The 26,356-nt window shown below is 34.9% G+C and overlaps 1 protein-coding gene across 1 annotated transcript; it reads left to right on the top strand.

The window, feature by feature from the left end:
- The first annotated feature begins 6,904 nt into the window (after positions 1-6,904).
- Positions 6,905-22,279, top strand: LOC116294810 (uncharacterized). Its single transcript, XM_031702475.2, has 4 exons — positions 6,905-7,130; positions 16,416-16,917; positions 19,876-20,115; positions 21,341-22,279. Exons 2-4 carry the CDS (start codon positions 16,447-16,449, stop codon positions 21,716-21,718), a joined length of 1,089 nt encoding a protein of 362 aa, XP_031558335.1. The 5' UTR covers positions 6,905-7,130; positions 16,416-16,446; the 3' UTR covers positions 21,719-22,279.
- Positions 22,280-26,356: the final 4,077 nt, after the last annotated feature.

Below are 26,356 nucleotides of genomic sequence, written 5' to 3'. Positions count from 1 at the left end.
CTGAAACCGCAACTACTTGTGTCAGCGGGTGTTGTAATCGAATGTCGGCAATGTCGGTAAAACACAGACACGGATGGACAAAAGGACGGACGGAACGCGATAATACGAAGTGTACTATTGTCGTTTTGAGCTTAGTTATAAATAATGTATACCGTAAACATCCGAGAACCAAACGTGTGCCTATTAGTTGGGCTTATTCTTGATCAATAGAGCTTATATTCGGAGAAAAGGGGAGCTAATTTTTGGTAGAGCTTATAGTCACTGGAGGGAAAGGGGGGGGGGGGGGGGGGGGGGGGGGCATATTTTAGGCAGAAGATCTTATGTTCGGAGAAGAGGGGGGGCTTATTTTTGGGAAGGCATTAAAATTTTTAAGAAGTTTCAATTTCGTTTTGGTAAACACCTCAACACCTCACTAGAGTATGATATATTTTTGAATCTTTAAAAGTGCCAGTCTGACGCAATTATTTTTATATATTTATATTGAGCAGGTCATTTAATTCTCGACCCGGCATCAAATGTAGGAAAATTACCACGTTTAAAATAAGAATTTTCCCAAGAAATCAAGAGCGTTTTAGTAAGTCATTGACAAATTGCTTTCTCCGAACATACCATACTGAACAACACGATAAGAAAATAAGAAATAATTATCTTTATTTAAAAGTGTCTAGTACTGATGAGTTTTAGGGCTTTCGCACTCTCACAAACACATACAAGCAAACTACCACAACATTCAATATGTTATGCACACAAACACAAGTTCATTAATTAAGACGCACGTTGGTATTTTTTTTTAATCCATTTATTAGGCAATTTTGAAAAAAAAAATCATAGTTCTGCAGTTCTGTAATACGAAGACGTTTGCGTCTAGTTTTCCACTAGAGTCCTCGACATCACTACTTGCATTGATTGTTATATTTTACAATGAAAAATCTAGATATTCTTATTCAGGTAACATCTTCGAATTGAAGAAGACGGACAAACGATTTATAAAAATGTAATGGACAGAAAATTCATGAATGATTCTAAAGTTTTGAGGTCGAAAAATATCCATATTTTTCATCGTAAAATACAATGAGTTTAATGCAGAAACCCTGTTGGGGGTGGGGCTAAATCTTTGGTAATTTTTGCAGTTTGGGAAATATTCCATATCCAAATTGTGCGAACACATATATCACTAAAATAATACCGATGTAATTATATAAATCCGTAATTTTAAAATTCAACAGAAATAACCTTTACCTTTGAATTTAGAGGCAATAATTTAAAACCCTAACAGGTTTAATTATCAATATTTCTAGAGCGCTTCCCACGTGATGACGTCATTTACACTTCTAAAAGTTAATTGAAAAATATATACTATTCATCATGGTAAAAAACTTTAACAAGTTTTGATAAAAGAACGTTTGACTTTTCATAAAAATCAAATAAATTCTAAAAATTATCCGGCTCAAGTAGGTCACATGAGAGCTTGTGTTTGTTTAATTGTTCTCTTCTATGCTATGAGGACGGTTTATTTCTGGTTTCTCTGGTTTTCATCATTTCGCGGTAAAAGTTTGAGTTGATAGTTGTATGCATAGAATATTCAATGCAGCGTAATTTGAATATGAGTGACTGTATGCTACGTTTATATCAGTAAACTTGTATCCCAATATATAAAAGTTATTTATTATTTATTTCAATTACTTCATTTTTAATTATTTATTCATTTCATTATTTTATTTTATTTTATTTTATTTTATTTTATTTTATTTTATTTTATTTTATTTTATTTTATTTTATTTTATTTTATTTTATTTTATTTTATTTTATTTTCAATTCGTGTTTGGAGCCAAATTGATGTCTGAGTATGGTTTGAATAAAAATAAATTGAATTCGAGGTTTTTGTTAAGCTAAACATCGCTTCTTAATTGGCAGGCATTTTCACAAAAGCTTCAAATAGAGACGTGCAGAAATGTTTCATAACTTTCAATAGCTTTTGCAAGTTTGCCTGAATCAAATTTGTGGAGAGCGGAAATGAAGGAAAAAAAGTGTTTATAGCTTATATCTTTTCAATTGTTTGTTTATTTAAATATCTAGTGATTCACATTTTCCATGAAAACCGTTTTCTTCACCAGCTTGAGTTAAGTTTGCATCAACTGCATCAACATCAAGCTGAGAGATCTTTAGTTAAGAAGTCGGTGTCTCACTGGCAAAGGCTGCTAAAAATTCAACTAATAATTTCAATTTCGAACTTAAAATCTTAAATTTGGTTACCAAAACATGTATAACGTTACAAATCTTACTACGACCAAGGGCGCCAGGACAGACGGATTGGGTTTTAAAAATATGTGTGATTGTTTCAGTTATTCGTAGATTTCTAATTGAATTGATATATGTTTGTTTCTAAATGGATACTAAATAGTGTTCACTTATCTTTCCATCCAACGGTCTTTCTGGTTTGAATCAGCCGTACGATATGAATATATTTACCACGTCCATCAACGGTCTTTCTGGTTTGAATCAGCTGTACGTACGCTCTGAGTATTTACCGCTGCACTATCCATGCCAAGCAGCGCCGGCGCCGCTTCGTTAGCGATTACTCACCTCTAATAAGTTAATCAAATTTACTGTACTGAAGGTAAATTTCTTCCTTGAACCAGGCAGTCAAAGCCACTGACTTTGTTTCTCAACGCTCTTATTATTTTTGTTGTTTGGAAGAATCCATCTCTTCAGGTAGAGCGGTTGATAGTCCTGGCTTATTTAGCCTTGACTGACTTCTTAGTTGGACTGATTTGTCAACTTTCGTTCATCGCAAAGGATATTTTTCAGTTGAAAAACGCAGCATCAAATTGTGATTTGGGATCTGCGTTCTTTCTTGGTAAGGCTCTGTCGGTAGGCGCGTTTTTTATCAACTCGTAGTTGTCACATATGAGAGATATGTGGCCGTTATCCATCCATTCCAATACCCAACACGAATCACAGTCAAGAGACTCACCTATGTAACCATAGGACTTTGGACTCTAAATGTTTTTTTAGTGCTTCTGTATTTTGTGTGTCTAACATTGAAAAAAAAAAATTCCCATCGATAAGTTTAATGTGGTGCTAAAATGCATAATGATAATTTGTATAGTTTACTGGTACATTCGAATCTTTGTCGCTATAGGAAGGCAAAGTTATCCGCTTCAAGTAGGTCAACAGCAGCAAACGGCCAGCGTGAATAATGCACACGCCCAGCGAAACCACAAAGGAGCCATAACTGCTGCTCTTCTTCTTGGCTGTTTTATACTTTCTTTTATTCCAATGCTTATTGTGGTATTGTTAATCCAGGTTTTTGAGTTGAGTCTAAAAAAAGATCCTTCCCTGTTTTGGTTACTGCCATGGGCTGAAACATTCGTACTTCTAAATTCATTTGTTAACCCATTCATTTATGGGTTGCGTACAAGAGAACTGAGGGGGAAATGCCTGCACGTTTTTGGCTTTCAAAATAACGATTCTAATTCACCTCAAAATCCAATTGCTTTACAACCATATCAATAAATCGTCGACGTGAAAATCGACTGATAAAAACTAGCTTTGCTTTGCGCATAATTAATATATGAAAATTTATAACATTCTTGTTATTCTAAGGCCATGGCTAAATGAGAAAACATGCTTCCGGAATCATTTTTTTCTTTTGGGAATTTTTCAAAAGCAGCAAAACTGCCGGGAAACATCGGGAAACATGTTTACTCAACATCGGCTAGCGCATGCGACCTTTCTTGTTCACTACCGTCACCTCTTACGCCATCTTGTTTTAACAAAATAGAGCAAGCGTTGCTAACTAACTAACTAACATTTAGAATGTTGACTTTCGTGGCTAAAAGAGGAAACATTAGGAAACATTGTTTCCATGCGTCTTTGAAGCATGAAACGTTTCTGCCGCACAGCAGAAATATTTTTGCGTCTTGGAAGCAAAATTTGTTGCACGCAGCAATGTTTCGCATTTGGCTAAACTGCTAAACATTGGGGAAACATACGCGCTAGCGCTGTAAACATGTTTCCTCGTTTAGGCAGGACCTATACCTTATTGTATCAGTTTCATGTTTTATTACAACAAATACAATTAAAAAAAAAAAAAAAAAAACAAACTTAAAAACAAAAGTGTTATGTCGTTAAAGGCATACATTCATTCTTCAAGGAAGAAATTTTTGCTGTCTATAGCATAATATTCAGTAAGAAATTATTTTTTTTTAATGTCATTTTTTTAAAAGATGAATAGTTGGCTTCATTCTATGGTAATTCTTATAAAGCAATAGGTGGCCGTATGTTGACGAAATTTGTTTTGAATTATTTTTATTCTCTATATGTTTCCTATTAAACAGAAATTTACTACACAATCCAACAAGAGAAAGTGACAAAACCTCACTATTAAAATGGTTGGCATATTAACATCACAATGACTATGTTTATAAACATCATGTCCACCTATTGTAAATGAAGTAGGACCGATGTCACATAATGTTTTGGAGATTGGTTTTCCAATTTTTGGTGCGAACGCACCCCCTGCACCCCCACTAGCTTCGGGCCTGAGCTGAGCAGAATAGTTCATGTAAGCAATAACAAGGTTAGCTGCAGTTTTAAAATAGCTTTTTTTCTTTCTAGAAATGAATAAAGGAAATAAAGGAATAAAGTTAATTCTATCAACTTTCAGTGTTCAACCAATATCAGTTGGCCATTATCAATCCATACCAAGAGAAAATGAACTAGTTCATATTCTCTTGTCCATACCAATACTCAACACGAATCCAGGGCATTAGCCACCATTTGTTCAATTTTTGTATTCAGTTAGTTGTGGAATAACGGCTATTTTAAGAGGGGGTAATTGATTATGTCCCATTAAACCGCAGCAACCGTACTAACAGCCGTGAATCACAGTCAAGAGACACTTGAATGCGCGCAACCATGGGACTTTGGATCGTGAACACTGTTATATGTTTGCCTTTCTTTTTCTTTCAATATATAATATATTTTCACTAAATATATTCTCAAATGTTGATTTTATCTATAAGCATTACCTTTAGGTTTGATACTTCTGACTGTATTACTACTGTTATGTTTGAATCTTCGCTGTCATAAGAAAAAGGCAGTCTATTAGATAACTACATTTAGCTACTGCTTTAGGCCTAAATAGCCTTTGCCCCATCAAATGGAGGCAGCAATGTTAGAACGCAGGAACAATACAATACATTCATATTCTGCGAAGCTTGTGTCCTTCTACGAGTAAAATGATGTATGAGCATATTTTACTCTCAAGTAAAATAAAATCCCTTTGCTCTCGGGAATTGAATCCTTTCTCATGAAAAACGATTGTATTGTTCCTGCGTTCTAACATTGCTGCCTCCATTTGATGGGGCAGTATTCCTAAAAGATTCCTGAATTTTTAAGAAACAAAATGCTGTGTGCAGGCATTAAATATTTTTCTGAAACAACTACTTTACACCGAGGTAATCTAAACATTGTTTCCTACATGTAGCGTTACAAAAATGAGGGAAGTCCCCTAAATCAGAAATTAATTAAGGGATTTTTGACAATATTTCCTACAACTCGGCATGATGATACTTTTTGATGAGTTTCATCTTTGAATATGTTTATCCTTCATGTAAAGGCATTATTGATGCAAACGAATAGTTGCTCCATCTAATTCAGTGCCGAGAAGATATTTATTTAAACCGAGAAGACCCGATTATCATTAACAAAAATCAAAGTAATCAAAGTCACTTAGGTTATCGCATGTAGTACATGCGGTCTAAGAGGCAGTCCAGCTGAAACAGTATTCAAAAACTTGTTGCTCATCACTTTAAGTTCCCAGTAGCTCAATGGTGGAATTTTCTTTTAGAGCGATACTAGGGTGAATAAGAGCAACTGACCTGTAACAGGAGGACTCAGACCGTCTTATACCGAGAAAATTAGGTTGGAAAAAATTCTAAGCTACGAACATCACCACAGAGAAAACAAAAGAGTAACAAAATGGCTGTAAGAAGTTCAGACCTATTTGTAATCTCAATGTATGTAATTCACAAAAATGAAGGATTTTTCCAATAAAAGAAATTTCTGACAACATTTCCTAGAACCAAGCTTAATTGCAAATTTTGAGAAAACTGCTTTACAAGCAAATAAAGTGATTAATGGAGTGTGAAAATCATTTCATTTTTGTTGATGTCATCTAAACTTAAGATAAGCTAGACTATAGTTGATATTAATGACTAGACCCTTTAAAAATATACTATGTTTCTACTTCTAGTGGCGATATATTTTTGATGGATTTTGTTTCGGTCAATATCTTTATCTGTGGCCCCTATGTAAAAGGTATTATCCCTGTAAATGAAGAGAAATGCATCAAATTCATTGCCGTGAAGATATGTATTCAAGCAGAAAACCAAAATATCGTTGACGAAAAACAAAGCGAAGAAATTTCAAAGTCAAGAATTTCCGCTCAAGGCATCGTACATCGACATCCTAATTGACTAGCCTAAAACACGAATCTAGACCTTATTTTTTTAAATTTGACTTTCCCCGTTAAAACATAGTCAACGTAAAACACAGTAGTATAGGCAAATACCTTTTTTTTCTTTTCTTTTAGTCACTAATTATACAACTTCACTAATTATACAACTTCGTTTCATGGGCCAAATAAAATCACTCTGTGAGCTCCAAGTAGCTCAGTGGTTAAGAATACCTGGACGTCTGGGATAAGAAAAACAAATCTAGGCCTGAAGCGAGCAAGGAACCCCCCTCCCTTCCTCCCCTGGGCAAGGAACAGAACGACTCAAACGTAATGTATATTGATCACAGAACGACTCAATCGTAATGTATATTGATCACAAAAATAAGGGAATTTCCCACTAAAGAAGCTTCTGGCAAAATTTCCTACAATTCAGCATATATTAAGGGATTGGAAAATGCTAAGCAAGCAAATGACTATTACAAGATCATACCAATTTGCAGCAATCATAATGTATATATTGGTCACAAAAATAAGGGAATTTCCCACTAAAGAAGCTTCTTGCAAAATTTTCTAGAATTCAGCACATATTAGGGAATTGAAAAATGCCAAGCAAGCAAATAAAGTGATTATTGAAGTTTGAGAATTCATTCGATGTCATCAACTTAAGGTGAGCATAATCTTTTAAATAGTATATTCTATGTTTCTTATTCTCGTGATACTTTTTTGATGAATTTTATTTCGGTAACAGTTTTGCCCTTCATGTTAAGGTGTCATTAATGTAATCCATTAATGAAAATTCAGAATGTAAACGAAGAGTAGCTCAATTGTTATTAATTTATCAAATAAATTATCAAATTATCAATTAATTTAATATTAATACAAGTAATAACAAAAATTAGTTGACAAAAATCAAAGCAACAACAATAACAACAACAGCAATAAAAACCTGCAAAGTTGATACGTGTTGGTAAAGACGTTTCGAAGGCTAGATTTGATGAATGTGATTTTCACTTACAAAGAGACTTCATAATAAATACTAAAGTGATATACTATTTCTTATATACGAGCTACGAAAGCTAAGGCTGAAATCATGAAGCAAAACACATTGGTACAAACAAGTTCAGGTCTATTTCTCATTTAATTTTAAAACTATAAGCGGAGTCCAATCAAAAGAGAGCCGAATAACCTGAAGCGATGGAGGGTGATGCAAATCAAGTGGCTGCGTTCGTGGATCTTCCGAAAAAGTTTCAGATAATAATCTAGCACATAGTCCTTTTTGGTCCAGTCGCGTTGGTTTGAGCTGGTCGACGGCAACGTTTTTTTAAATTGACTATATGTTTAACAGTAAAGGTCTTTGGACCGATCTCTGAGGAATGCCTCTAGATACGGTGGACCAATCCGATGTGATGTCACGGATTTTGGCTCTTGAATTGTTGATCGCACTCAATAGTATAATTAGTGAGTAAATTTAGCTGCACGTATGATGAATTATAGGTTTAGAAAGTAATAGATTATGAGGAAAGGGAATCGAAGACCTTAGAAGGATATAATCCAAAGAAATGAAAAGCTGAACTAAATATTTGATAAGTTAGCCAATTTGAGTGTAGTGCTAAAAATTAAAAAGGAGTGAACATTTGACCATTTGACACTTAGAATGGGGTTTTGCATCGCCTGCACCAAGTGGATCGACTGTGAGGGTGATGTTAAATAAAGCCAAACTGCAACTGGTGCAAAATTACGCGGCAAGGATAGTCCTTGGCCTCAGGAAATATGATCACATATCCAAAGGGATTAAGTCTCTTAAGTGGCTTAATATAGAAGATAAGTTATTTTTCAATGATTGTGTAATGGTACATAAATGCCTTCACAATCAAACACCTAATTACCTCACTCAGAAGTTTATATATAGATCTCAAATCCACACTAGATCGACCAGATTCAATGGGGATCTGAATCTGCCCAAATGTAGACTAGCTACGGGCCAACGTTCTTTCGCGTTCCGCGGAGCTAAAATTTGGAACGGTCTCCAGAAAGACTTAAAATGTATAAATGACTCTAAAATTTTTAGAAAACGACTTTTTAATTATTTAGTTTCAATAAAGTAGTTTAATTTACATATTGATTATAATTGTATATACTTATATTTATATTCTTATATTTTATATTCTTATAATAGTATCATTTATATTAGTGTTATATTATATTTATCTATATTGTTGCTGAAAAGCCTTGTAAAAAGGAGCCTCAATAAATGTATGTATGTATGTTATAGCGGAGCTCCAGCGCGGGCCGAAAGTCTGCGCGAGCGGAGCACCATACTTAAGAAAAAATGTTAACCCATCTAGTTGATTTTTTATGGCTTTACTACTGTTATGAGAGAGAAAATGAATGTTTTTACAGACGAACTAAGTAATCTCAAGACTAAAACTAAACTCAAACTAAGTAACTCAAGAAAACAAGATAAAAATTATCAGTCTTTAGTCCATTAGCTATATAAAAATATCGATATGAGATTTCAACACAGGTACCATCACGTACAAGTGGTTTATATCATGCATTGAATTTAGAAGCGAACCTCTTAGCCCCTTCCATTAGCATTTGTACCTCTGGTTATGCCCTAAGCTGTGCTTACCTCTTTGCTAAGTTATTTTAGGAATATCCGTTAGAGTCTTACGATAGAAATGTTCCTTGTAATGTTTTCTATACATTGAAGATATATTCATATATTAGCTCTAGTTTCAGCTATACTTGAATCTTAGATTTTCACTCGTAATACTCGTCGTTAGAATATTGCACTTGATAATTTATAGGAATTTATTTATTACTTTAGCCAATCATGATTAGACAATTATATTACCATGATTAGAGATTGACACCTGTCGTAGAATCATTATAAATATAGCTCATGTAATCAGTTTAACAGAGTAGAGTAGAATAACGATCCCGAAGCTTCTACCGAGAGCGGTAGTCCCTTAACACTACTAAGTCACTACCGCTCGTACTTCCATATGTCCGTCCGTGTACACACTACATGGATCCCGCTTAATTATGTGGAGACATAATTAATATCATAGTACATCAGTTTCTAACTGTTAAAAAAAGTTTTTGAGTGTTAACCCAAAACGAAAATTGGGATCAAAACTCATCCGAAGGTCTAGTTTTTGGCGCTTTTGCCATTATTACTTGTTATTGAAAACAATTCCCTTAAGTTTTAGGCCTGGGTTTTTCTCTATATCACACACTGAATAAACTCAAAAAAGAAAAGAAAGAAACACATCACAGCATTTATTAATGAAAAACCATCTCAACTAACAATGTCCAATATATAAATCTCCGACGAAGTTGATTATTAACTTTTGCAATTGAAAGATCCGAGCCTGGTTCACGACACCTAGGGGACGAAGGTAGGCCCAGAAATAAATGCCAAGTGTTCTCAAGGAGGATTATGTTGTGTTGCGTGAAAAACAAAACTTAATCTTAGAAGATCGTAACAACAAGTCTACTCTACAAACTTTGGTCTGCAAAAGATTTAGCTCCAGAAATTTTAAACTTTGATATCCTTTAGTGCTTTGGCGGGTATTGTTTGCCTTAAATCTTCTGGAGGTAGATCGTTGCATTCTAGCACGAAATTTGACTTAGATGCGGCTCAGTCAAATTCAAGTGCAAATGCCAATTGTCTGAATTTCCGGTTCCACCCGTACTGAACAGAATTACTATTACAGCAACACTTCATCAGTAGGGTAAAACTAAGCAGCCTCACGACGGTCTAAACCCAGCTCACGTTTCCTATTAGTGGGTCAACATTCCAACACTAGGCAAATTCTGCTTCGCAATGATAGGAAGAGCCGATATTGTAGGATCAAAAAGCAACGTCGCTATGAACGTTAATCGCTGACACAAAATCATAAAGACTGAAGGGATTAATAGGCCATACTTTCACAGTATGTATTCATACTGAAAATCAAAGTCAAGTGAGCATCTACTCTTTTGTTCTACATAAGATTTCTCTTCTCATTGAGTTCACCTTAGGACACCTTGCGCTCGTATCAATAGACAGATGTCCCGCCCACGCCAAACACCCACCCTGACAGTGTCTTCGACTCTGATTGGTGTGCAAAAGAAAGACCATAAATCCAGAACGCGAACCTTTCTTTTCCACTTCATTCAACAAGTAAAATTTATCCTCCTTAAAGGTTTTCAGTTGTGCACATTCCAAATGCAAGACTTGCCATAAAAGCCATAACTTGTTATTTCTTGTCAGGCACCCTCTCAACACAATAGCTTACCATCGACACTTAACATCACACGCGGTCTTGGGCCGTATGAAACCAAAATCCAGACTTTGCCTTCTTTGCCCAACTTTCACAACGTCTCCCCGAACGCATCACTGGCGTGCACGCAATGCAAGAGGCTTAAACTATTCTCAAAGCCCGGCTACCAGTACGGCGTTCTTCCACGGGCCATAAGCTGTAAAGCTGTGCCAATCCATACCAGAACTTCACACCTACTTTTCCAAATATCGATGTCAGTGCAACCACTTCTCCAATACGTTTCCCTACGGATCTCCACAATGCAATTGCTAAATATCCCAAGAAACCAACTTTTGTACTCGGCTTCAGTGCGAGCTATGAGGCGTCTCTGCCATTTTTCTCGACACCCTTCTCAAGCACCGTTTCCCCCCACATTAATACTCTTCGCTTTTCCAATCCCCTTCTGTGACAGGGCAAAAAATTTTTTAATTTTTTTTCTTATTTTGTAATTACCTTAATTTATTGCTTGGTGGGAACATTATGCAAAATGTTTTTCCCACAGCGGGAATCGAACTCGGCCCAAGGCGCTGAGAGCGCCAAATCCTAACCACTAGACCATGTGGAAATACGATAAATGTACATTTACGATTGTGGTATCTTACCTTAATTTCCGTCGTTAGACTGTCATTCCCTTTCGAATCACCATCTTTGTTTTTTACTCTCACTCAAAATAATAAAAAAATTAGTGTTGTTATCATTTTTGTCTCTTTATTTGGCATACTGGATGGCAAAAGGCGTATTTCAATCGGCTGAAAGGGAATACTTGGTTATTGCATTTATAGTTGGAGGGGTTATTACGTTTATGGTGGATTTTGATTATTACATTTATGGTTAAATTTTATTACATTTATGGTGGGGTCGATTATCACATTTATGGTTGACTGTTATTACATTTATGGTTGATTTTTATTACACTTATGGTAGGTATTACATTTATGGGTGTTATTACATTTAAGGTATTAGGATACGCTTACGACCACTATGCGCGCAAACTTAAATAACGCGCTGCTTTATAGTATAACACAAACAAAGTATACATTTTCTGAAAGCTGAGTAAATATAATTAATGAAGAAATCTTCAAAATACGATTTTTTAAATTGTTGTTTACATTATTGTCCTCGAAGTGAAACGTTAACGGACACGTAACTTTTAAACTATGTTTGCGAAAAATGGCTTAACATACTCAGGAGATAATAAGCTCAAAAAGAGTGTCCAAGATTTTTGATATCTGTTTTCTATCTCTCGCTATTTTTGATCAAAGTTCAGCGATCGCTTTTGGAGTGTTGTTTAGAGTAAAAAGCGTCATAACTTTGGAGAGAAATTTTCAAATTCGGAGAAACCCTTTGTTGGATCATTAGTTACTTTATAAACTCTCCAAATTTTAGGAAAATCGAATGAAATCCAATGGACTTTTAGCTTTTTGAAGTTGAGGTTTTAGCGGTAAAAAAGATTCGAGAAAAATGCATTTTCTTTTGGAGCCGGAAGCTGTAAGGAGCCACGATGGTTTTGGCCAAAACACCTTTAGCCTTCCATTTTGTCATCACTTGTCAAATTATCTGGTGTTCTGTACGATCGCAATGTGAGCGTAGCTAGAAGTCGAGGGTCAAGGGTCGAGGGTAAAAAGTCGAGGGTCTGTAAAAAAGGAACAGCACATCTTTTGTCGCATTTAAATGGCTAATTAATATGTACGAAGATACAGACAGTTAGTTTTTCTATTAAAAAAACAAAACAACAAAGTTTAGGATCTTTTTACAATGACAAAGGAGCGTGACAGATGTGCATATAATAAGCGACGGTACATTTCCGGTCTTGATAAAGTCACGATATCGATTTTTCTCAAAATTTTGCCTTTTCCAAGCTAAAATTGCCAGAAGTTTAACAAACAAATGAAAGATAAAAGTTTGAATTTACGAAATTAAAAAGACAATTTTTTTTGAGCAATTACAAAAGTTAATAATCAACTTCGTCGGAGATTTATATATTGGACATTGTTATTTGAGATGGTTTTTCATTAATAAATGCTGTGATGTGTTTCTTTCTTTTCTTTTTTGAGTTTATTCAGTGTGTGATATAGAGAAAGACCCAGGCCTAAAACTTAAGGGAATTGTTTTCAATAACAAGCAATAATGGTAAAAAGCGCCAAAAACTAGACCTTCGGATGAGTTTTGATCCCAATTTTCGTTTTGGGTTAACACTCAAAAACTTTTTTTAACAGTTAGAAACTGATGTACTATGATATTAATTATGTCTCCACATAATTAAGCGGGATCCATGTAGTGTGTACACGGACGGACATACGGAAGTACGAGCGGGAGTGACATACTAGTGTTAAGGGACTACCGCTCTCGGTAGAAGCTTCGGGATCGTTATTCTACTCTACGTTGTTGAACTGATTACATGAGCTATATTTATAATGATTCTACGACAGGTGTCAATCTCTAATCATGGTAATATAATTGTCTAATCATGATTGGTTTAGAAAGTAATAAATAAATTCCTATAAATTCCTAAGTGCGATATTCTAACGACGAGTATTACGATAAAATGCTTGTTTGAATGTTAGAATGTACCTTTGTCAGGCTCTTTAATAGAAAATGTATGGGAAATAATGAAGACCTAAACCTCATTTTCGATTCAAAATTTTGCTTTGGGTTTAACACTTTGATTCTACTTTCATCGGTCATCTCCACTTCCAAACAAGTTAAACTTTCTGAATAACAAGATTTTAGCCTTTTACAACAGTCTTTTTTTAACGAAAATAGTTTATGGCGCTCACCGCTTGAATACGAAAAAAATTCTCTCTTAATAAGTAATATAATAAAGATATTAATATTATTTTGATAGTTTTATCTTAATTTTTGTCAAAATCTTTTCTTTGGATAAACCATTCGTAATTTCTAGCATTCGAGGCAATATTTCGAAATATTGAGAAGCATGCGGAGTTGGCTGCTAATTTCAGCGCGTTAAAAATTGCCCATGCATTTGGAATATTTGCTCTTTTCGGTCTTTTTCCTCTCTTTCCAGAGCAAAAGGTACGTTGTTCTCAAAAGTAAAGTTATATAGCACAAGTAAACTGCGTGACAAAACATGCTAAATGACCATGTAAATCTTCTGTTCTTTCGCTAACTACCGTAGTATCGTGTTTTCTAGGCTACGAAACCTAAGAAACCATAAGAGGCGAATGTATAGGCCAACAGATAGTATGAGCTTATAATATCAGCAAAAATACGATTCTAAATTTTAACGAATTCGTATGATTATATACCAAAATGTTCAGGAAAGCCCGGGGCTTTCTTTGACAGGTTCTGTTTTATTTCAAGGATGGACGATTTACTAGCTTGACCCCGGTTATGTAATGCATATTCTCTTGTAAAATACATCCAATAGCATACATTTAAAAAGTACGGTGGTTTTTTTCAATAAAATTCCATCTAAACCATATAATACAGTCCGTAAATAGTTGAATTAAATGAATCTACTTCTGTTTTTTGCCTAGATAGTCATTATTTTGAGAAAAGATCCAAAATACGTGTTTTTGAGACATAATTTGTATGGGCTCACATGAGGGGGCGTGAGCTTGAATTCGTAGCTGATCAAATGCTAACAGAATTTTTTCTGATGAACAAAGACTCGTAGCTGATCAAATGCTAACAGATTTTTTTCTGCTGAGCAAAGACAAAGAAAACGATGGAGTGCATTTCGATTTCATTTTTTCACGTCATGGTTTTCATTATGGAGACATTATCTTCATCTCGAATAAAAATAATTATAGTACACTCAACAAAATTACTCGACTCTGATTGGTCGAGAGGAGTACCGAATTAAGTCGCTATGGAAACACGGCCAAAACAATGTCAACAGCGGCAAAACAAACAAACAAAAAACAAAAAAACAAAAAAAGAAGAAAAAGCCGTAAAAACTAATAAGAGCTAATCTTTATTATGCATTTCAGTTGCGCGATGGACTGAAAATCGGCCGCCAAATAGACAAAGATGAACGGCGTCGCTTTGCATTTTTTACTGAAATTTTGTTGAGTGAACTATAAACAAAAAATCGCACGATCTTCTCGTACAATTTGGAATTAATAGACACTCGTAATGTTTTGAAAGTTCTTTAATTGCACTCGCCTAAAGGCTCGTGCAATTACAAGAACTTTCAAAACATTACTCGTGTCTATTAATTTCCAAATTGTACTCGAGATCGTGCGATTTCCTATACTAATTGGACTCTAAATTGGGCTCGCTGTGCCTATTTGGAGCTCCGCATTTAGGAAGTGTTTAAATTCGTATATTAGATTTTTTGCCCTTAATTGTTATGATGTCCTCTGCTAAAGGGAAAAAAAAAAAAAAAAAAAAAAATCAACATTGTCTCGAAGAACTGAGTCAAAAGTTCCGTACATCTTGTATGGGGCGATTATACTCTGAGCTGGTAGATATATCGACTCTCAAGACCTTCTGTGACAATTTTTTGAATATTTGGCTCATAGAGAGTGCTGTGAGGCAGATATTTTGGCAGTAGGAAAGAGTGGCTCCACAATTGTACAAAAAATATATGGCATAAAACATACTTGTAAAAAAGTCTGACATTTTCCATGATGTATTGCAATGCAAACTATTGAAAAAACGTTTTCTGTAGTCCAAATACTATATATATTGCGTCAGTTGCCTTATCATTCTACGAAGAAATTTAGAGATATTTGACCTTGTAGTTTTCGGGTTTTTATTTATTTTTTAATAGCGCATGCAGCGAAATTTTCGTGAGGTCATCAAAACAAAAATTTCCTCAAGTTCTGGTACTGCACATGCTCGTGCACGAGCTGGCGCGCGCGCGTACAAAAGCTGTGTGGAGCCACCTTATAAGAGTATTTTTAATAGCAAGAAAATGTTGCAGGAAAAAAAAAATCCGATAAAAAGAATGATGTTTTACTTGTAAAATGTACACTGAGATAGATACGGACGACTTTTCTTCCCCCAACCCATTACTACAGGGAGCTCAAGGACGTCTATTTTCTCTGGGTCTAGACAAGGTTTTTTTATTATTTAAACAGGTTTATCGTAACATTTGCCCCAAAAGTAACAAGACTTGATAAAGGGGCTTACGTCTATTTAACAATATAAACCATAAAGAGCAACAGCGGACAGTTGGAAATAAGTACAATGAATACACAAAAAATACAAACTAAAATAGTACAACAGTCTCATAATAAGATAACAATAGAAGAAAAAAAGAAAAAGAAAAAAAACTATGTAACATCACAGTCGGATTAAAAAGCGATTAGTGGTTAAAAAATATTTTTGAACTTCAGAAAATAGTTTATAATTATAACTAAACAAGGTTGAAGGAAAAGACTCGGTCGAGTTGACGTTGCAGTGCATATTGGGGCTGTTTTAGTGGACGTGGAAATTTGTTTACAAAAGCAGCCCCAAAATGCACTGCAATGGCATTTGGACCCGGTTTTTACCTTGATCTTGGAATGGCTAACTGGTGAACATTGCAGTTTTAAGTCTAATCTTAAATTTTCTGTTCTCTTTTTGGACAGTCAAAACTACAATCCTGGTGTGATCCTCATGCCGTCGACTTACAACTTATCCGATCAAAACTAATTTTTTTTTCAATTTTTGTTTTCTTTTGGTTGACTTAGATTAATCCTGAGATTCGCACCAATATAGGAAATGATGATAAGTCCTCGTTTTTGTAGCGCCTTCTTCCACGTACCTGAAATACGCTTTGGAACTCAAGATATATGTAGAAAACACTGCCTGCACCCATCATGCATCATTGGCCAACAAAAAAACCCTAAAAGCCAACCACGAACAGTCGACGCGCTTGTTGTGATAAAAAGCGGAACAACTGAAATAGAATCATTCATGTATACCAACCAACCTGGTTTATCAACAACAAAACATGCAGAGGAATTTTTCTATGAAGATGTTAAGTGTGGAAGGCTTAGTAATACTCTCTATGTTTGGAGGTCTGTTTATGAATGTTTAGAGATATGCATGTACATAACATATCAGCCCTGTCATTTTTCCACGAGAAAGACACCTGGCAAAAGTTGTAGTAGTCAGATGGTCAAGCTTTATGAAGATGTTCTCAAGCCAATGAATATTAAGTTTGTTATAAAACCAACATTAATTTATAAGGTAAGTCAATAAAAGTGACGCTTTGTCGATTAAAGCGGAGCACCATACTTAAGGAGGCCTCCTTCAGTTTTTTTAATGCTCAATCGGTCGACTTTAGACAGCAATTGCTCTTTGATGCAAGGCAAACAGTTTTAAAAGTTCGCCCAATTACTGTGCAAAATCACTATAATTCATTGCAATCAGAGTTACCATAGCAACGAAACGAGAAATGACGCCACTGTTTTGAATTAGTTCAGCATATTTGCAAAACAATGTGTTAGAGCCGATTCGATTCAATATATAAGTTCCGTATATTTTTGTTGTTTCGCGTTCAAGATTCTTGGCTCTATGTTTGTTGTTTTCGTGTTCACATGTTTCAGCATCCCTGCATGGATTCATGCAATTTTCACAACGTTACCATAATGTTAATCTAAGGAAGTTAGAAACAAATTCATAGACAAATTTTTAAACAGGAGCGACGGACGCTCATGTTAAGAAGTTTGACGAAATTTTGCAGAAAAGTAGCCCGATATCCCTAAAGCGTTTGAAAGGTCAAGGAGTATCAATTCACGTTAATATATATATTTAGGCACTGCCTAAAAGCGGAGCTCCCGATACGGAAGTCACAGGGAGAACAATTTGAATGAAACTGAAAGGTAACAAGTTTTATGGTGGCTCCATCGGCTCAAAAACACAACACAAAACATTATTGAACAGAAGATTCTCCATCTACAGAAAAAGTTTGGTTTCGAAAATTGTATCTCAGAATACCCAGCGAGCAGAGTTTCCTTTACCTTCCTTCGAATGAGAGAAAGGAAAGAAGACTCTTTCCTTTCTCTCACTCGAGGGAAGGTAAAGGAGACTTTGCTCGCAGGGTAACCTCAGAATGGAAATATTACGAAAAACGTATCTCTTTCCCTACACTTCTAAGTAAATTTGCCCCCAAACAATATGGCATCGGAAACCGTGAAAGGAACTATAAATAAACTAATACAAAACTCGTGTGAGTACTCTTTTATGTAAATTATGACGCAGTAAATTCCTCGTCCACCCACTCGTTGAAGGTTTCGGCATGAAAATCCCTTTTTCATAAAAATATTCGACTAGAAATAGATACGTTTAGCTAACCAAAACGAAAATCATTACTTTAGTTGATACAATAACATATAACTCGTGCGGGTACTGTTTAGAAATTAGAAACTGGAGCTAAATTAGAAACTTTAGTTAGTTACTCGAATTAGAACTCGAATTAGTTACGTAAACAAAAGATTGTAAATGGACAGGCCAGGAATTTCTACTGCGTCATTGATGTAAAATAGTACTCGCACGAGTTTTATATTATTTTATTAGCAAGAAAAATTATATTAGGCTTGATTAGCAAAACATATTTATTTCTAGTCGAATATTTTTATGACAAAAACGTATTTCATGCCGTAAGCTTGAATGGGGGCGGGCCAGGAATTTCTACTGCGTCATTGATCTAAAATAGTACTATTGGTATTTAATGTGACGACAGAGAATTTTAGCCGAGTTAATGATTAGCTCAACCGTTCAATATTTAATTCAATTTAGTCAATAAGTCAAATTCAAGCCCAGTTGGTCATAATAGCAGGATAAAAGTTATAGTAACTTTAGGAAGTCTTTTCTTACTACAAAGAATAACGAGTTAATCCGCAGCAATAGATTGTGCATGGCTGAAACAATGCGCTAACAAATCGGTTCCGATTATAACGATCTCACGGGAATATTCGGGTTAGTTCGCGTATTGTTTAGCCATGTGCTCATTAGCGCTAAATCTTCATTAACCTACGATTTCTTTAGAAATTAGTTAGTTTTGTTGGATACGCGGTTGCCACAGACGCTTAAATCTGGGTTGTCCTTAAATATCATTTTAATATTTTAGCTTAGGTTATGACTTGTTTACGATATTTTCTGTTTACCATTTCGGAAATTCTAACTAAGTTATTCCCGTACCAAATTGAGTTAAAGTTTGATTTCTTTTCATAAGATGGTAAACAAAGAGTTAGTCTTTTTAGGAGTATGTACGTTTTTATGTGCTTCATTACGAAGTGGTAAGAAAACTAAGATTTCTCACTGCATAGTTACCAACTAGGCTAAGTAAGGGGGGTGCACGACATACTGGTTGTTAAGATAAAACTGAGCTAGACTGGCAGCTGTCCTTCAAGATCCTTGGACTATAAAAGGAGAGTTACCACGCTAGTTTGGTGTGTTAGTCGGGAACCCGAATGCTACAACAACTTGGTACGCTTCCAACAACTTTATAAGGTATGAGTGCACCTCTTCTCTTGTTACCGAGTGTGGAGTGTAACCAAAATAGTGAGTTAATTTAGAAGTGTGATATCCTATATTTAATCGCTTAGTATGTGTGATTGGTATTGGTTACTTAGTAATATCTATTTTCCTAGCGTGTGATATTTACGATTTCAAGTTGTATTAGTTAAAATTATTCAGTCGTGCGATTCAATAAATTGTTTTGTAAAGTTACTCTCCGTTCTCATTCCTTTGCGTTAACTCAACGAACTCGCGCTGTCGCGGCATTTGAAATATAGTGCCGTCACATTACTAAAACAAGGAACGGCCTGAAACCACCTGAAACCACCTAAAACGACCTGAAACGACCTGAAACCATCTTGAAACCACCTATTGATATTGACCATTTTATCAACCAATAACAAATTGGTTGTAATAACCCTTCAACTGGATATAACTTTTTTTGGTTGTTTCAAACAGGCAGTTCTTACAGTGCAAATAAATTGGTTATTATAATAATCGACACTAAAGAGTCAAAATGAGGATAGAATAGTATAGATTAAATGAATGGGTTGGGGACGTCAACATGTTATATTTCTCGTGCAATTACTTGCTTTATCTCGCAGGTAAAAATAAATCTTGACTAACGTGAATCATAATAAAATAACATCAAAACATCATATTTTGTTTTCTTTCTGTTTGCTCCAGGCTTATTGGAATCCAAGCACCGCCAATTTTAAAACCAGGCAAGAAATTTTACAAGCGAAAGATGGTATCCGAAAATTGTTTGCAGCAGGGATTGATATTCAAGCAATGGAGGAAAAGGACTGGATATTTCTCAGGAATACACTATGTCAAACATCAAGAATTTTATACAACCCCTATGAAGGGAGTGAGAGGGAGAAACTGGATGCCTTTATCAGACAAGAAATAATCTTCGAATTGATGGTGAGCAATGAAATAATGATAACAACTAATGAAAGCAATTGATTAAAAAAACATTGTAGGCGTATTAAGGGGGTAAGATAAATATATAACCAAACAAATATTGTAACGAGCACATCCCTAATGGTTCCTCAAATGAATGAACAAAACTTTATTTAAGTGTTTAGTCTTCTAGCAGTCCACAGGTAGACCATCAGTTGGGGACAATAAATCCCACGAAGGATAATTAACTGTCCGCCTCGTCATTCACTTTCTTTGACTCCACTTATTCAGACGAAAAGAGAAATGAAATCTCCCCATAAAAATAACTGGTTACATCAATCTTAACTATAAGCACAAATTTTAATAGCAGATAATAGAGTTACACTTTATCCACTGCCTTAAACAATAGTCTATTTGCCATTATGATATCATTATTACTGGATATCAAAACAAACATCAAAAACGTTTTTCAATTCAAAGTTTGTTTGATATCCAACGGAGCCTCCCCCAAGGGATCTTTTGGCTGAATTGATTCGTGATATATCAGCACATGACTGTTTGTTGCAAATGGTCTATCGTTGCATTTTGGTCACTTTCTATATTTATTGTTTTGACCCAAATGCCTCGACTTGAAACAATATTAGTATAGGAAGTCGCACGATCTCGAGTACAATTCAGAATTTATAGGTACTAATTTGAGAACTTTCAAAACATCACGAGTATCTATAAATTTCGAATTGTACGAAAACATTGTGCGATATTTTCTTTATGGCTCAACAACAGACCAACTTAATTGGTAATCTACAGAATACAATTCAATTTGGGATTTAATTGTACTCCTCTTGTCCAATAATCAGAATTGATTAATTTTGTTGAGTGTATTACTATAAAGAAGGTAATAAAATAATATTTGCTATTCAAGTAAGTCTGGACGAGATATAGACTCCTTTCCATTTATCCCAGAGCAGCTCAATTTAAAGAACAAAACAACTCTTTTTAACTCCTTATAAATTGTTTCTATAATTGAGAGTTTGTCCTTCAAAGTAAGCTATATTAAATGAAGTTATAAGAAAATGATCGTTAAGGATTTTTTTATTCCGTAGGCCATCAATGAACCCATACAATGCAATTTCACAATATTTTGTCGATCCCCCCCCCCCCCCCTCTTTTTGATCTTAGCTTTGGAAATTTATTCTTTATTTAGAGAAATATTATTTTAGTTATTTTGAATTTTTTTTCTTTCTAGAACTGTGTTCAAGATGCAGACCAAGAAGCAAAAGTGATATTGTCATTAGCACAGAAAAACATTGAAACAATGGTAGCAAGAAAACAAACATTTCACACATCGAGAAGAATAAGAGCATTATCTTATGGCAGGTCACATTTGCAGCAACTTAAGATAGAGACGCTAAAACATTTAGAAACTTTGAGGTATTATTTCTTTCTTATGAGGTCATCTTTGCATTACATGCAATTAAGGACAAGAATCCATGATTGCAGGAGTAATCGCATGCTTCAACGTATCCATTACAATCAAAAAAATATGCTGAAGCATTTGCAACTCGTGCATGATGGTAAAGAGAAAATCTTAAATCTCATGAACGAAATACGGAGTAAAACCTAGTGCAGGGTAGATGTATCTAAATCCGATTAATACATCAGTAGCATATATAGAATTTCAAAGTGTGTGTATTGTTGAAGTTTAATATGCATTCTTTACTTTATCTTGGTATTTGTGAAGATATAGACATCGATACGAGGCTAACACTGTGAAAACGAGACTGTAATCAAGGAACGCAGTGGTAATTTGAAACGCGAAAACGGTCTATTATTTTATTTTATTTTAGCGATTATCGGTGAATATTTACCAAGTTTAAGATCCGTAGGTCTTAGACCAGCGGTTTTAGTCCACGTAATTAGATTCTAAATTCGTTCACTTCAGTTTTATTATTTGGGATCGGAAAGGATTATCACGAAGTAAGGAAAGAATTTGTTCTTTTCCCCCTTTTAAAGGCTATATAGATATCAGTAACATGTTGTAATGTTTCATAAAACCGCCTAGATGAATCGTATAGGCCAACTGCAGAGAATTAATGGAGTAACAAGAAGGAATTGTAAAGGTTTTTAGCAACGAGTCGGACAGATTTTCTGAAGTCATCCAATAAATAATATTTGTTTTGGTTCATGATGATGAGTATTCGTTGATCCGGAATAAACAGATCCCACACCGAGCTCTGAGTCTTCTTTAAATATTGGCACCATAATCCTTGAGAGCGTGAAGGAAATTATTGTTTTGATATTGAATCTTAGAGTTCAAAATATATCAAAAAAAGACGAAATTCAGGATAATAACAATTTTGTATGGTTCCGCTCTGGCAAACTTTGGAAAACCTCGTAAATCAACAAGGTCTAAGATTTAAAAAGGGTTTCACTCCAAAAACATTAATTTCCAAGGTATATGCAAATTAACAGCGGCGAGTTATGAGAGACGTCGTGTATATAATTCTATATAAAGGGACCAACGAATTTAAAATTGAATTTTCCATATAAGTAGCTTTAACAAAAGGAGCACAGTAGCTAAATTTGGGAGCTAGTCTGGTGTTATATTTATGGACAGAGGAGACGCCCCGTTACCGAGAGGTCCCGTTATATTTATTCTCGATCCGGCGTTTGCTGTTTTGAAGGCGCTCACTCGCCTTACAAGAAAAAGCGAAATGGAACCGACCCAAGGGCTTATGCTGATATACAATAGCAAACACATCGAAATAAATGGCGATAGCCTTAGATGGTCTTGGCCAGTGTTGTTATGGACCAGTGCTAGAAGAAGAAAAGTAGTCTTTAAATTAATCTTAAGATTATGACAATTTATATCATGAATATCACTTGCATAGTTGATATAAATAAAGAGTTATAAAGCTTTCATTGTTTAGATTTCTTCATCTAATGGACCAAAACACGTTTCTTACTCTTTTTCGAAGCCGTTTGAACAATTCTTTTAGTGTTGGTATTCGGTTCCGGACTTGTAGGCCAATAACATTTTAAAGTAATGCTTTTCATCATAAAATTTAATTCCTTAGCAATTATTGTATCATTTTCTAGAGGTTTGTGGAAAATAGGGACAAGTTTCTAGTGGCTTCTTTTTGACAGTTTCTATGTTTGTTTTGTTCCAAATTGTTTAGAACAAAAACGGATATATAAAACTGAAAGATGAAAATAAAATCGGCATTTCTTCTTCTTCTTCAAGATAAAGATAATGTTTCTCATAATGAAGGCCATGGAGTGTAAAAATGAAATCGAAATGGACTCCATAATTTCCTTTGCAAGAGTTTTTGTATTGGACTTTCAATACTCTCCCACTTAGGAATTTTGTCTCTTTAAAAAAAAAAAAACCACAACCAACCACCCCAGGGGCTAGTTTTGCTCTTGAAAAATTGTTCGACAAAATTTTCTATGGCCGACATTTTTACGCTTTGAATTTCTGGTTAATTTTACTTGAAAAACGAAGGATAACTATAGATAATCCAATATAATATCAAGTTTAGTGAAATTTTCCTTGGTTGTCTTTCATTTAAATACAAATTTCGGAGATGTCCGAACTTTTATGGACAAATCAACACTATGGAACAGACTTGAAAACTGGCGAAAAAAAGGTGAGCAAAATATAAGCCTACTTCTACTTCTTTTACATAACGATGTTTGGTTATCCAAATGCTATGTTTTAAGAGCGTATGTCTGTAACGGTCGAGAAATCCAAGACAGTTGCAAAAAATCAAAGTTGATTTTATTTCACCAAAAGAACCTTTATAGATAGGCATTTCAGAAAACCCGATCAAAAAGTCCAAGCGCAATTTAATTTTTGTGAAATTTACGAAAGTTTGAAAAAAAAATCCTAATTAATATGCATAAATCGAAAGCCAACTTTAATAAGCACTAGACGGCGTAAAAAGCAACCAATTCAAACCGTATTTCTCATGAAGCTAGCTTAACTTTGTATCTTTAATATGTACTATTTATTTATTTTTTGTTTTTTTTTTGTTTTTTTTAATCAACTGTTTTATTTTCACTTATATTCAGTCTCACAAAACCCTCTTTATTTTGTGATCAATCGATGGTCAAATTTTAGACGAAATTTAGACTCCAATACCTCTGCTGGTACCTAACAAATCAAAAAGTAATCTACATCACATTAAAGAACACCCCTTCTAGTGTCTTTAGGCCAAATCGGAGCTTCTACAAATAAAACGCAAACACGCGAGCGAATTTTATTTGGAGGCGGTGAAACACGAAATGCGACTAACTAATTTTCAACGCTGGCATCACAGGCTTACCATCCGAAGTATCTGTGGTTTCGGATGTGTGGGCTCCCTGTGGTCTCTTGTACATGTGGCGTTCGCCCGTTAATAAAATTTTGAATTATCGAGTGATTTCAGCTTTTCAAAAATACATTTTCAGAAAATTTCCTAAGAATTAAATGCCGTCAAAATGCCAGTTTAGTCATTCACTTCATGAAATTTGAGTGTTAATTTTTTGTCCGATGCGTTTTAAGGCCAGTTTTTGGCGTTTGGCGTGAGCTATGAGGGGAAGAAAGGGGAAGGCAGGCAACAAAACTCGACCACCGCTCGATCTAGGCCATCAGAATTCAAATTCAAGAAAAATCTCACAAAAAACAAAAACAAAAAACAAAAAAAACAAAAAAAAAAAAAAACAACAAAAAAACAACAAAAAAAAACAAAAAAAAACAAACAAAAAAAACAAAAACAAAAAAAACAACCACGGCACGAATGAAAAGATCCTAAGCTATACCTCAGTAGAGCTTCACGCTCTTAGACAAATTCTTTCTATCAGAAAAGGCAGGATTTTCGACCTTTTTCGCTACGGTAAAAGGATAGAGGACTCACTCGAGACGGAAGGAATTCGAAATATGCAGATTATTTTCCGTTGTTTGGAGCGGAAGCGCAAATTATCCTCTCCCCAGTAGACAGCGTAATCGATGCGTTGATATAAGCGAAGCGCTGATTGGCTGATTCAAACTAGGCTGCACATTTCGAATTCCTTTTAGTGTTGAACGCTCTGCAAGGCTAAAACTGTTTTCTAAACGAAAACAAATAATTCATCATAATCACGTGTTATGACGTCCGATCTCATTAAAAACTGCATCAAACATTAATTCGATCTTTATGTGACTTATGCGCAAAAAACATTTGTATTCGGATAAAACACGTTTATGCGGTCAAGCGTGATGGGGGTCCAGCCACCTTAAGTGTTTTTGTAGAGTAAAATTGTGCTTTTTAAACTTATGAATCGTGAATTAATACAAAAATGACAATAAAAAACTGCTACGAGTAAAAAATTATGTCAAACAACCGGTCAAGATCGTTTACATAGCAACGGAAGTAACGTGTTCTTTAAATCTAGTAATATTTGTGTTGAGATATACTTATTAAATCATGAAACAAATACAGTTGTGTTTACTTTTTTCTGGTAAAGTTGGTGTATTGCATATCATTTGCCGATTCATTATCAAACTGACTCGCTTACTGACAATATATATAGTCATCTCGCTCTATTACTATGCTGAGACTAAAATACCACTAAAGATATATATTTTACCTTGACCTACTTACCGTTAGCTAGGTCTTCATACAATTCATGTCTTCTTAACTCTCTTTCATTTTTGTGTTAAATTTTATACATCAGGTTAAAAGAAGAAGATATATTTTTGAACAGAACGAACCACACAAATCAGACCATAGAAAAAATTACCGCAAAGTTAATTATTATCTTCGAAATTTCAAAACTTACAAGATTGCATAAGAATTTATTTTCATCGTCAGCCTAGCTTTACACGCAGTGGTCGGACGATGGCATTTTGTAGCTTTTCGGAGCTGGTTGGAGCTGCTCGGACTATCCGGACCAGTTAAAATGCATTCCCCTAACTGAATGTCAAAGAGACATTTCCAGACATTTACAGGTATACGGTATTTCAGAGGACCGATCTCTTGAGAGTAAAATGGCTTTGATTATGGCTCGTGCAGGTAACTATCGTACTTTTAATAATGTCTTTATCATATGAGTTTTTTTTAAGGAGCATTTTTTGATTTTATCAGGTGTATTTACGCTTGAATAATCGCATTATACTATGACTATATGCCCTAAACACTAGCCAGCGTGGCGGCTCTCAGGGGACTGGGGAGGAAAAGGGGAGGGGGAAGGGAAGAGGGAGAGCCTGCAATGATGACCCTACATTCCTCGTATTTTACGT

This window comes from Actinia tenebrosa, unplaced genomic scaffold, assembly GCF_029948245.1.
Source record: "Actinia tenebrosa isolate PJP-AT-01 unplaced genomic scaffold, QUT_ActTen_1.0 PGA_scaffold10__47_contigs__length_13832649, whole genome shotgun sequence".
NCBI lineage: Eukaryota > Metazoa > Cnidaria > Anthozoa > Actiniaria > Actiniidae > Actinia > Actinia tenebrosa.
The sequence above is the reverse complement of the archived record's forward strand: the minus strand, read 5'-3'. Positions and strand labels throughout refer to the sequence as shown.